Below are 13,329 nucleotides of genomic sequence, written 5' to 3'. Positions count from 1 at the left end.
TCGGCGTTCACGAAGGGACGATTCATACTTGACGGGGTTCTAGTGCTTCACGAGATCCTCCATGAGGTCAAAAGAAAGCATCTCCGTGCTGTTTTCTTCAAGATTGACTTCCATAAGGCCTATGATACGGTCCATTGGTTCTTTCTCCGGGAGGTCATGGAGAAGCGTGGGTTTAACCCATATTGGATAGCTAGGTTGATGCAGTTGGTTATGTCTGGCCGCACGGCAGTGAACATCAACGGGGAAGTTGGCTCTTACTTCCGCACTGCCCAGGGGATGCACCAAGGAGACCCCCTGTCCCCCTTCCTATTTAACTTGATTGTGGATGCACTTGCTACAATCTTGGACAAAGCACGGAGGGCTGGCCATATCAAGGGGATCTGCCCGCACCTAGTCGGTGACGGCGGCATTACTCATCTCCAATATGCAGACGACACCATCCTCATGGTTGAAGGCTCGGACACTGACGTCTAGAATCTGAAGTTCTTACTCTTGTGTTTTCAAGAGATGTCGGGCCTGACAATAAACTTTGCTAAAAGAGAAGTAATGGTGCTAGGATACTCCGGGAGGAATCCAGGCGCATAGCCAATATGCTGAACTGCCGTCTAGGATCGTTTCCGACCTCCTATCTTGGCCTCCTAGTTAGCGATTCCCGCCTCCAGGCGAAGGATCTTCGCCCCACGGTGTCCAAGCTTCAGCACAGGGTCGAGCCTTGGCAAGGGCGGTGGCTATCCAAGGCGGCCCGGGTCGTGTTTATGAACTCCTCCTTGGTTAGCTTGCTTATGTCTTGATGGGATTCTATAGTCTGCATGAATCCCTTCACCAGGAAGTAGCCAAATACTTGTCTCGGTTCTTCTGGGCGGGACCAGACAATCGACAAAAATATCACATGGTGAAGTGGTCCGAGGTTTGCAAGCCCAAGGACCAAGGCAGTTTGGGAGTCATCTCGTCCAAGCGGATGAACATAGCCCTACTCTCCAAATGACTATGGCGCATTGAGGCAGGGGATGGGGTCCTATGGCTCCAGATCATCCGCGCAAAGTACTTGCGTGGACAACCCCTTGCCTTCGCCTCCCGGACGAGTGGCTCCCAGTTTTGGCAATCGGTCATCCAGCTAATGTCGGTCCTACGGATTGGATCGTCCATCTCGGTAGGGACGGGTACCAACACCCTGTTCTGGCTTGACCGTTGGTCGGGTGATAGACCATTCGCCCAACGTTTCAACGCGCTATTTACCATTTGTGTCCGACCGCAAGTCTCCGTGCACGCGGCGCTCACTGACTTGGGGGTTGTGGCTTTCCGCCGTACTTTTGGCCCGTTAGAACGGGACCAATGGGACGAGATGCTCCAATGTATTCCTCTACACTCCCCCTCAATGGAGGAAGATTCGATATCTTGGTCCCTCGAACCAAGTGGGAGGTTTTCTACCAAATCCCTATATCACGCTTTGCTAGCTACCCCGGGTCCAACCGAAATGACCCTCCTTTGGGAAATTAAGCTACCGTTAAAGATTCGCATCTTTCTATGGCAATGGGCGCGAGGCCGTTTACCTTCGGGTACGGAAGTTAGAAAGAGGAATGGCCCCGGGGATGGTCTATGCCCCCTATGTCACATACCTGAAGATTCCACCCATATTTTCTTTCGATGTCCGATGGCAGTCTTCCTCTGGAGCTGCATCAGGGACGTGATTGGTGGTGATTGGGCCCATGATAACCTCCCTGATTTGTTCCAGGCGGTCCTAAGCCGAGAGGCCAGGACGCGCCCTAGTCTGTGGGTAGTATTGGGGTCAATGGCGTGGACCTTGTGGACGACTCGCAATAAGCTCGTGATTGAGCATGTGATTCCAACGCGTGCGACTGATTCTATCTACAAACTGTGTGGCTTCTTACAACTATGGAGACCGCTCAGCAAGCGATGTGATCGGGACTTCATCGACAGGATCATTTTGGCTCTACGCACCACCGCCGGAGCATTGGCGTCACCGCTCCCACCTCCACCACCTGAGCCGGATTAGTTAGACTTTGATCCATATTTTGGGGTTGTTTGGCTGTGCCCCCAGCGCTCCGTTCTGTGTTGCACTTCTGTAATGCCCTTGGGGCAACTTACTTTCGTTTTCCTTGGCTGGACCTTTATGTTGGCCGCGGTTGCCGGATGTTGTTGTGGTGGTTGCTTTATAATCTAAAGCGGGGAACCCTATTTCGTGAAAGCAAGTCACTATGCTACTGCTCAACTTGTATAAGCGTTTTAGAGCCAACCATGACTTGCTGATATGTCTCCCGCATTGGGAATCTTGAAGAGCCACGGTCCTATCTTAAGCAAAGTTGTGAATTCATGTACCGCTTGGTTTTCTAGTGCGACTGAGTGCTTGTGCCATCGTACTTGTAACTTCCATGGAACTTCCATGGAACTCCAACAAAATTTTCCAATGCATCCCATTTCCTAGTGGCAGACTCATCGTGTTGGCCATTTTGCTATCCTCTTAAGAGTTCCATACTGCAAGTGCATGTGCCTCACACTATCACACGCGTCTCTACCGTGGTTTCAAGCACACTTCTGTTACACGAGGAAGCCAGTTATTTATAGGGGTGACTGGTGAGTGTATGTACGTGTTTGTGAACGTCTGTGTTCGCAGTGTGTTTCTCAAAGAAATAAGCGTATGCTTCACCAAAATTCATCTGCGAAATGCTGCCTTTTTAAATTTTTTTGTGAGTGTAGTTTTTAATGTGTCTTGCAAGTATAGTTGTTAAGAAGACGGCACGGAGTGGCATGAACCTAATTTCTTCGTAAAGAATAATGACTCCAACCAAAATAAGCAAGTTTGAGTGACAGGGTTCGAACATGCAACTTGGGCAGTGTGACCGATCTTTTTCATAAGGTTGGTCGTAATGGTGAGTATCATATATTAGTATCATGCATATGATACTAGTGTATGATACCACATCCGTAGTGCATAGTATCATATGTTAACATCATGGATGACTCCATTTATTACCATGCATGACACATAGTAGCACAACATTTAATATAATACGGTATCATGATATGATACTCAACCCTCTCTTTCTTCATTTAATTGTATGTCATTTTAACAAATTTGCTTAGTTGGCATGCATGATACTACATATAATACTCTCCTTACGACCAGCCTAATTTTAATACGCAAATCTTCTTTGCCCGTGTAAATTTCCGGGGACCTACGCTTCCCACAGTGGGTGCAACGACGCATAAATAGATTCAACGACGTGTGGCGGTGACCCCAACCTCCGGTCTTGGCCTTTCCGTTTCCGGCAGTTGCAATCCGAGTGACGTCCTCTGTTGTCGCTTTCAGTTTTTCGGATGAGTTCGTCCTAGTCGGTCAAGGTCAAGCCAATCAGCAGCTTCCTGATCAGATCTCACGCACGTACTCCTTCCATTTTAAAATAGATGACCCAATTTTATACTAACTTTATACTAAAATTACTACAAAGTCGAGTCATTTATTTTGAAATGGAGGGAGTAGTACTCATCCCTCGCGTTCTTTTTTCTGCTTCACATGGAGCTTTAGTGTGTGCGTGGAAGCTTCTTGCCTGTCCTGGAGCCTGTGGCTAAGACCGATATCGACACCACCACTGTAGACTGTCTGTAGTAAAATCACATCAGCAGATAACAGCGACATCGATTTGGGTACAGTCGTACAGATGCACGAGTGCACGACCGAGCAGCTCGATCAGGTCGCCTATTATTCCTGCGGCGCAATTTCCTCGCGTGCGCGTTGCGCCGCCGCCTCGGCCGGAATCAGCAGGCATGCCCTACCACGCGATGCATGAATCTGCATAGCAATACGTGATATGTTCTCATTTTCCTATAGAAGCATGGAGAATTAGCTTGCTGTATTTTATTTCTTGCGTACACACGTGCCGGGCGGGCAAAGTTGAACGGGCCTCTACCTTCCTTCTTCGCTCGCTACTTTGCCTGCCCTTCCCTTCCCCTCTGAACTTGTCGTTGAATAAATCGTGTTTTCCATGTGCTGTGATCCCTGATTAGGCACCAAATAAATGCGGCGCGCATGGCTTGCATGCACAAATTAACCTTCCCCCTTTGGCAACTGATGATGAATTGTCATGACAGACTCCGGTTACAAAGTGAACACTGAACAGAAGGGTCTGGATCGCTTGCGCGTTCAGATTGGACGGCCGGCCGGCCGGCTAGTGTGCAACCGTGCAGATCGAATCGCGGGGATTTTACTCGTACCACGTAGTACGTGATTGCCCGCGAAAGGAACAGTTAACCAACGGACGGACGGGCCGCGCGCCGGCCGGCTGCTTCTGCAGTGCCGGCCAAAACCTGTGGGCGTCACCATCGATTTGTGGCAGCTACCGCTGTAGTACACGCAGCGACGGAGATTCTGTGGCTGCTATACTGCTTATCAGTACAGGTTACTGTAACCTTCGCCAGAAAAGGAAAGAAAACAGCTCAGGTTGAACAGCCTTGCGGGATCGATCGAGACGAGTCAATGTACTCTTTTTTTTTGAGAAACAGATGGGTACGCTAGTCACTGGGCAGTGGGCCGGGACTGCATTTTATCACTCGATCGCCATGATGGTCGGTCCCAGCCGTGCGTTAATTAATTACACCATCTTACTTAATCTAGAAGGATTATCTCAAAAAATACTTAATCAAGAAGGATTACTCAAAAAAAACTTAATCAGGAAGGAGGAGCTGGCGCGTTCAAGATTTCCATTTACTGGCCTGCGCATTAACGCGGAGGTGCCCCGCCATCATTGACAGAGAGGTTGCTGGGAGTTTTGCAGCCCTTCACATGATGCACGCCCACCAGATTAGCTAGATATGGCTACTGGAAATTAGACGAATGAATTACATTAGCCAGGCTAGCAAGCTACTCTAGGACCGTAACCACGGCCAACTAACAAGAACCAAAGAACTCGGGGATTGTTCTACTGCGCACGCTAGTTGATGGATGGATCGATTGATAGGAGCGGAGGCTTGGATTCTTCTAGCCGTAGACGGTGACGAGTCGGCGGAAGCACCTGGTGCAGGAGTACTTGCGCTTGCTCTTGAGGCACAGCGGGAGGCAGAGGATGCGCCGCTCGCTCTCCACGTCGGTCGCCACCACCGGGCCGCCGCAGGACGGGCACGCGCCGGGCGCCTTGCCCGTGCCCACCACCCGCTCCTCCTTCGCCCCGATGATCATCTTCACCGCTCCGCCCACGCCCATTGTCGCCATCGATCGATCGACGATCCCCTCGGTCGCACGAGAGGAGGAAGAAAAGGGGGGAGTTGGTGGTTTGGCCTTCAAAAGTCTGGGGATTTTTGTGGCCGGTACCGGGATGGCATGGCAGCCCCATATATAGCGGAGGGGGCGAGGGCACAGGCGGGAAGCAGGGGCAGGATATACGACCTGCGCGCGTTTGGGTTTTACTTTCACCGACTGGCTTACGTCTCGATGGATATACGACCCACGGGAGGCCCATGTGCGGGGAGGAGTACCTCCTTCGCCAAAAAACAAAAAAAAAAACAAAAAAAAACACTAGGGAGGAGTACCCCTGAAAAAAATTACTAGTGGAGGAGTTTGCCTAAAATAACTAGAGGAGGAGTACACGCTACAGTAGCTCCCTCCGTTCCATAATGTAGTGCCTATAGATTTTTTGAAAAGTCAAACCTCACAAACTTTGACCATGTTTGTGGAGAAAAATATTTACATATAGAGTGTGAAACATATATCACTAGATTCATCATAAGATGTAGTTTCACATTATATATATTTGCTATTGTAGATATAAGTATTTTTCTCTACAAACTTGGTCAGCGTTTGCAAAGTTTGACTTCTCAAAAAATCTATAGACACTACATTATGGAACGGACGGAGTATTATTTTTCCTTAGCGGCGCTAGTGTACATCCTTTAAAAAATCATACTATACCCTTACTACAAAAACGGTTTCGTGCATTACTATACGTGTATATTTGTTGACTTATATAATAAAAAGCTTATGCATGCGTGTGCCCATCTTGCTTTTCATACGCATCCATGATAAGATAAAGTTTTGGTCTTTTGGACTAGTATAGACATTAAGCGCAACAGGGCCTACGGCTGAAGACATCTTAGTTTAGATATAGTTGTTCTCTCGACTGTCTCGATACACCATGCCCCAGCAATTCCTTTGTATATGTTGCCAACAAACAATACTAGGAAATGGACAAAATGTGCACATGCCAAATTTATATAGTTTGGAATGATTGCATGTTATATCCTCAAAAAAAATACCATGTGTGCCTTTTTTTTTCTTTGCGAGAAACATATTAACGTTGACCTTTTTCTTTTTGCCAAAAAATCCCAAAAACAATTCGCCGCCTATAAATACTCCTTAATGTAGTGCCATGTACTCCATGTCGAATTCTTTTTTAGTTCAGTACTCCACTTCAATGTAACTCTAGATTCGATAAAAAGAAAAACCTGCAAGCTCATCATTATTATTTTTGCCGGAAATAGCATCCACACTTTAACCGTGTGAAGTTTACACCATGCCCCGGCAAGTCGTTTTTATATGTTGCCAGTTTTTTTGTTTGTTTGCCAGCAAACCGTACTTTTTAAAACAGTACTTTGAAATGGACAAAACGTGCACAAGCCAAATTTATATAGTTCAAACATTATTACGTGGTATCTTTTTTTTTTCTTTGTGAGAAACATATGTACATTGATCATTTTTGCCTTTTACCAAAAAAATACTGGCCGAATCTTCCCTAAAATAATTCACCGCCTATAAACTACTCCTCCATATAGTGCCATGTACTCCATGTTTAATTCTCTTTTAGTTCAGCACCTTCACTTCAATGTAACTCTAGACCAATTGAAAAGAGAAAACCTATTGCGCAAAAAAGAAAAGAAAAGAGAAAACCTGCAGTGCCCATTAATTTTTTTTGCGCTGGAAATTAAATTACTTCCAGGCTTTAATCATGTGAAGTTTCCACTATCCTTCCTAGATACACAAATTAATTAATATAGACGGTAAGGTTTCATCACCCTACAAGCCACCGGTTGAGTTCAACACAGGCATATACGACAAACAAAACAGCGAAAACATTGTGATCAAGCACATATATAAACATTGATCATACCCCATACATGCAGTGTTACTTCCATAACCCCCCGACGAAAAAGCAAGGTACCCAGATTGTATTACTTGACCTTATCTTAAAGATATGGGCTCCAGATTATATCATTGGAAAATAGGATATTTGAGGAAACATATTACAAGATGTTCATGTCAAACTCTCTTAATTTAGTTCTCCACTTAATTATGACTCAAGATTTAATTAAAAACACATGAAGGCAACAAAAAATGTGTAGCCTTACACATTTTAATTTGGTTATTACTAATATTTCAAAAAAGTGAGATAGAAAAAAAATAGAAATTTGATGCCAGATGAAAAGGTAGCATTCTTCTAATGGACTAGATGTATACCATGATTGTCGTCAAAATGAAAGAATTCCGTTAAGGTGGACTATGAAAAGAAAAATCAATTGAAATTATATAGAAAGTTGATCACATGGAAAACTCGTATGGATTATACAATCATATAAAACCATCGATCCAGCCCTACATAATTTATCCTATACAAGTACTAATAAATCACCAGACCTCCTTTTCTGTCGGAGTAAGTGGCCAGGGGTAGCCACCGGCTACCCCTGGCTCTTCAGAAAATTTATCAGGCCTTTGGGCTTCAAGCACTCCAAGCATTTGGGCCGCCTTCCCGGGCCGGCTACCACTAAAGCCGACTCCCGGAAGGCGACCCAGCCTCACCGACTCCAAGAAGCCGGCCAAGAGAAACGCCGACTCCTAGAAGCCGGCCGAGACCACAACTGCCCCTACATAACGACGACCTGACGGGGCATGGCCACAATGCGGCCCACGACCCCCGAAGCCCGAGGCAGGCATGGTTACAGGAGGCCGTACGGGAGGGATGTCTCCCGTGCGGCCGGGCACTGTAGCCACGCCAGCTACGACGTCATCCACGACCCCCTCCTACACGGCCCAGGGACCGCGGGCCCCTTTAGCCAGAGAGAGGCGTGAAGGCGGCCCGGCTTTTCCTAGTCGGCCAGGAGCATAGCCGGCCTCCAGAAGCCGGCTATTCCCTTTCTCGAAGCAGGAGCCCCATTAAGGAGACAAGACGAGGTGAGGCAACAGTGATAGCCCCCGACGCGGATCACTGTAGCCACGCTTACCTCGACAAAGCCCTCATCATCAGAGGCGCGGCTACAGTAAGAAGCCGCCGACAAGACCCTAGGCGGTGGGGCCGGCCTGTCGACCGAGTAGCCGGCAGCCGGCGGGACCCACCAGCCGGCGAGACCCACCAGCCGACGGAGAAGCCGGCAGGCGTAGACACTGACGGCTGGGGCCAGTTCCCAGTCAGATTACCATTGTACCCCCGGGGGGTAGGCCTATATAAACCCCCCGGAGCACCCATGCAAAGGGTTGGCCACTAAGCATAGTTGGCTTCTGGTTCGCACCCGAGCATAGTTGGCACCTCTGCATGTTTGGCTTCCAAGCATAGCACACGCACACACACCATAGATAGAGAGAAGCAAGAGCTAGCCTTGTTTTTCTTCTCCCTTGATCCCAACAGCTCTAGGAGCGATTGTAGCCACTCTTTATCGAGCTAGTGATCATGCGGAGACCCCGCAGAGCAGGACTAGGGGTGTTATCTCCTCGAAGAGCCCCGAACCTGGGTAAGATTCGCCGGCGTGCATGTCTTCGCCTCATCCCGTTTCCAGGCACCGGCGACGTATTATTGGCTCCCACAATGATAAGCCATCCTTTGGCATATGTCGCACCAACCACCCGACATTTGGCGCCCACCGTGGGGCCAGGTGCACCGTCGTCCGGAGACCTGTTCTGGACGGGAACCTTCTTCCTTCCCCGCGAGCGCAGCCAGCCTGCTGCGCCCGATGGCGCTTGCCCCGACGCGCTGCAAGGCGTCGACGACGCCTGCGCAGCGAGCCGCCTCGCCGATCTGCTCGGCGAGACTCGCATCTCCGACGAGCCTGCGTCCGACGCAGGCACCGACTACCCCGAGAGCCGCCTCGTCAGCCTCCTCGACCAACTTCACGTCTCCAGCGAGCCTGCTGCGGACATGGAGTCTGTCGGCTCCATCGACCCGATGCTCATCGACTCCGACACCGCGTCGCTCGACGCCTACCCCTCCGACGTGGTGGTCTTCGACGACCCACTCCCTCGAGCTGACAGCGGCAGCAGCGCTGTCACCGAAGTGCTGGTCATCAGCCACGTCTCCAACTCGGGCGGGAGCGCCCGCGACGCTCAGCAAGCAGCGATGCACGACCTCTCCATCCCCCTCCCGGCCGACGCCGACGCCGAGACCCTGGAGGCACGCCGTCTTGCCCTCATCACGGAGAGCAAGAAGATAGCCTCGATGAGACGCCTCACCGAGGCCCACCAGCGCGAAGTCGACCGCGCCGCCTTCGGGACGCCGCCGCCGAGCGGCCCGAGCCGAGCCGGCTTCGTCCAGAAGCGCGGCGCAGCCGTTGCCAGCATGATGGCCGCAGATCGCCCCGTCTACGCCACCCCGCTCGAGAATCTGCGAGCCGCTCAGGCGGCAGCAGAGGAGCTCAATGGGCTGGGAGCCGATGAGCTCCCTTACATGACAAGACGGATCCAGCAGCTGATCGACGCGGCTGCAGAACGGCACGAAGCCGGCGCCCGAGCTGATAGCCATCCCCCGCGCCGGGAGCACGCCGCGACGTCCCGATCGCCGACTGCGAGCGGCACGCGCCAGAAGAAAGACAAGGAGCCGGCTGCCAGCCGCAGCCGGACCCGCATCACTATCGAGCGCGACGCGGAAGGCCGCCCTCGGGCGGTCGAACACCAAGGAAACCTGCCGCCTCCCCCGCCTCGAAGAGAAAGACGCCTCACTCCGCCGCCCATCACACATCCGACTCTTGGCGACCGACTCGGCCGCCGAGAAGGAGTCGGCGAGAGCGACGCCCGCCACAGGATCGACCGCCTGGCCCGATCCTTGGCGTTAGAAGAAGAAGACGATGTCGGCCCGCCATGCTTTGGCCCCCGCATCCGCGACGAGCCCTTTCCCAAAGGGTTCTCGCTCCCCAGAGACACGCCCAAGTACAACGGCTCGGTGAAGCCGGAAGATTGGCTCATCGACTACTCCACAGCCGTCAGCATCGCCAACGGCAACCGGCGCGTTGCCGTGAAGTACGTCCCCCTGATGCTGCAGGGCACGGCGCGCACATGGCTCAACAGCCTCAAGCCATACAGCATCAACAGCTGGCTGGACTTCACCGAGGTTTTCGTCCGCAACTTCACTAGCACCTACAAGCGGCCTCCCAAGCCTCGCCAGCTCTCCCTCTGCGTCCAAGGGCCCAACGAGTTGACCCGCGACTACCTCACGCGATGGGCCGAGCTCCGCAACTCCTGCGAGGGAGTGCATGAGGTCCAGGCCATCGAGTACTTCACTGCCGGGTGCCGAGAGGGCACCCTCCTCAAGCACCGACTCCTCTGCGACGAGCCGGCTACCCTCGACGAGCTACTCGTCATCGCCGACAAATACGCTACTGCCGACTCCTCCATGAAGGCCGAGCTCCGAGTGGACGCCTCGGGGAAAGTGGTCGCCCCGGCTCCCAAGCAGCCGGCTGGCGACCCCAACCGGCGCCCCTACCAGAACGACCACAAGCGCAAGGGCCCCATGCCGACTTCCTCCAGTCGGCAGGTGGCCACAGTTGAAGACGAGCAGCCCGAAGAGCGGCCTGCTCCCAAGAAGAAGGGAGGCCGGCCGCCCTGGCAGCCGTCCTTCTCCTACGAACAAGCACTCGATGCCCCCTGCAAGTTCCACAGCGGCGCGAAGCCGTCCAACCATACAACACAGAAATGCCACTGGCTCACCCGCATCACCAAGGGCGAAGGGATAGTGCCGCCTCCGCCTCCCGGCCCGCCGCCTCCAGCTCCCCAGCAGCCGGCGGCCCAGCCGGCAGTCGGCGCCATCCAAGACGAGTTCCCCGAAGCGCACGACGCCTACGTCGTCTTCACGAGTCAAGTCGACGACAAGCGCAGCCGACGCCGGCAACACCAAGAAGTAAACGCAGTCGCCTCTAGCACCGCCGAGTTCATGCATTGGTCGGAAAAGCCCATCAGCTGGAGCCAGGCCGACCACCCAGAGGTGATGCCTTCGCCTGGCTCCTATGCTATGGTCTTGGACGTCACCCTTGCGACGGAGAGGCGAGCTGCCAGATTTCCCCGCGTCCTGATAGACGGCGGAAGCAGTATCAACATACTGTACCGCGATACCATGGACAAGCTGAACATCAAAGCGAAGCAGCTCATGCCGAGCCGCACAGTCTTCCATGGTATCGTACCCGGCCTATCTTGCTCTCCAATCGGCAAGATCAAAATGGATGTTCTCTTCGGAGACAAAGATCACTTCCGCCGGGAAGCAATATGGTTCGAGGTGGTGGACCTGGAGAGCCCCTATCATGCACTGCTTGGCCGACCTGCTTTGGCCAAGTTCATGGCTGTGCCCCATTATGCCTATCTGAAGATGAAGATGCCGAGCTCGAAGGGGATCATCACGGTAGCCGGCGACTACAAGAAGTCCATCGAGTGTGCCATGGCCAGCAGCCGGCTGGCCGAGTCCCTCGTGGTGGCGGAAGAGAAGAAGATGCTGGAACGGGTTGTGGCCATGGCCGGCAAGCAGCCGACCTTGTCCCCCAACCCCAAGGACTGTGATGCGCAGGGCTCCTTCCAGCCTGCCAAAGAGACGAAGAAGATACCTCTAGACCCGGAGCACCCGGAGAGGTTCGCCGTGATTGGGGCGAACTTGGACAGTACATAGGAAGGCGAGCTCGCCGACTTCCTCCGTGAGAATCGAGACATCTTTGCATGGTCCCCAAAGGACATGCCGGGTGTCCCGAAGGATTTCGCCGAGCACAAATTACATGTCCGAGCTGATGCGAAGCCGGTCAAGCAACCCCTCCGCCGACTATCAGAAGAGAAGCGAAGAATCGTGGGAGAAGAGATAGCCCGGCTCCTTGCAGCCGGCTTCATCATGGAAGTGTTCTTTCCAGAATGGCTTGCCAATCCAGTTCTGGTTTTGAAGAAGAATAACAAGTGGCGCATGTGTATAGACTACACAAGCTTGAACAAGGCCTGCCCAAAGGATCCGTTTGCTTTGCCACGGATTGACCAAGTGATAGACTCTACAGCCGGATGCGAGCTGTTGTGTTTTTTGGATGCATACTCAGGGTATCATCAGATCAAGTTGGACCCAGCTGACCGCCTGAAGACTGCCTTCATCACACCCTTTGGAGCTTTCTGCTACCTGACAATGACATTCGGCTTGAGAAACGCCGGTGCCACTTTTCAGCGTTGCATGCAGAAATGTCTCTTGAAACAACTCGGCAGAAATGCCCACGTCTACGTAGACGACATTGTGGTGAAGACAGAGAAGCGCGGTACCTTGCTGGAAGACCTGAAGGAAACATTTGCCAACTTGCGCCGGTTCCAGATCAAGCTCAACCCCGAGAAGTGCGTGTTCGGAGTACCAGCCGGCCAGCTGCTAGGCTTCCTGGTCTCCGAACGCGGCATTGAGTGCAACCCTGTCAAGATCAAGGCCATCGAGAGGATGGAGATACCCACCAAGCTGCGAGATGTGCAGAAGTTCACTGGCTGCTTAGCCTCCCTGAACCGTTTTATCAGCCGACTAGGAGAGAAGGCCCTCCCCCTGTACCGACTCATGAAGAAGTCCACTCACTTTGAGTGGAATGATCAAGCCGACCAAGCCTTCCATGAGTTGAAGAAAATGTTGACCACTCCGCCCGTCCTGGCTGCGCCGACTGAGAAGGAGCCCATGCTCCTCTACATCGCCGCGACAAGCCGAGTCGTCAGCACTGTTGTTGTGGTCCAGCGCCCGGAGGAAGGCCGAGCCCAGCTGGTCCAGAGGCCGGTCTACTATCTCAGCGAAGTACTATCCAGCTCAAAGCAAAACTACCCGCACTACCAGAAGATGTGCTATGGGGTGTACTTCGCTGCCAAGAAATTGAAGCCCTACTTCCAAGAGCACCCCATCACGGTCGTGTGCACTGCCCCGCTCGCCGAGATCATAGGCAGCCGGGATGCATCCGGCCGGGTGGCCAAATGGGCCATTGCCTTGGCGCCTTACACGATTTTCTATCAACCCCGCACCGCCATCAAGTCGCAAGCATTGGCCGACTTCCTCGTCGACTGGGCCGAGACCCAGTACTTACCGCTGGCTCCCGACTCTACCCATTGGCGGATGCACTTTGACGGGTCCAAGATGCGCACCG

The 13,329-nt window shown here is 52.5% G+C and overlaps 1 protein-coding gene across 1 annotated transcript; it reads right to left on the bottom strand.

Annotated features, from left to right (window-relative positions):
- Positions 1-4,651: 4,651 nt before the first annotated feature.
- On the bottom strand, positions 4,652-5,499 carry LOC109737503 (uncharacterized). The gene has a single exon (XM_020296635.4). It carries the CDS (start codon positions 5,222-5,224, stop codon positions 4,994-4,996), a length of 231 nt encoding a protein of 76 aa, XP_020152224.1. The 5' UTR covers positions 5,225-5,499; the 3' UTR covers positions 4,652-4,993.
- Between the last annotated feature and the right edge of the window lie 7,830 nt (positions 5,500-13,329).

This window comes from Aegilops tauschii, chromosome 2, assembly GCF_002575655.3.
Source record: "Aegilops tauschii subsp. strangulata cultivar AL8/78 chromosome 2, Aet v6.0, whole genome shotgun sequence".
In the NCBI taxonomy this organism is placed as follows: Eukaryota; Viridiplantae; Streptophyta; class Magnoliopsida; order Poales; family Poaceae; genus Aegilops; species Aegilops tauschii.
The sequence above is the reverse complement of the archived record's forward strand: the minus strand, read 5'-3'. Positions and strand labels throughout refer to the sequence as shown.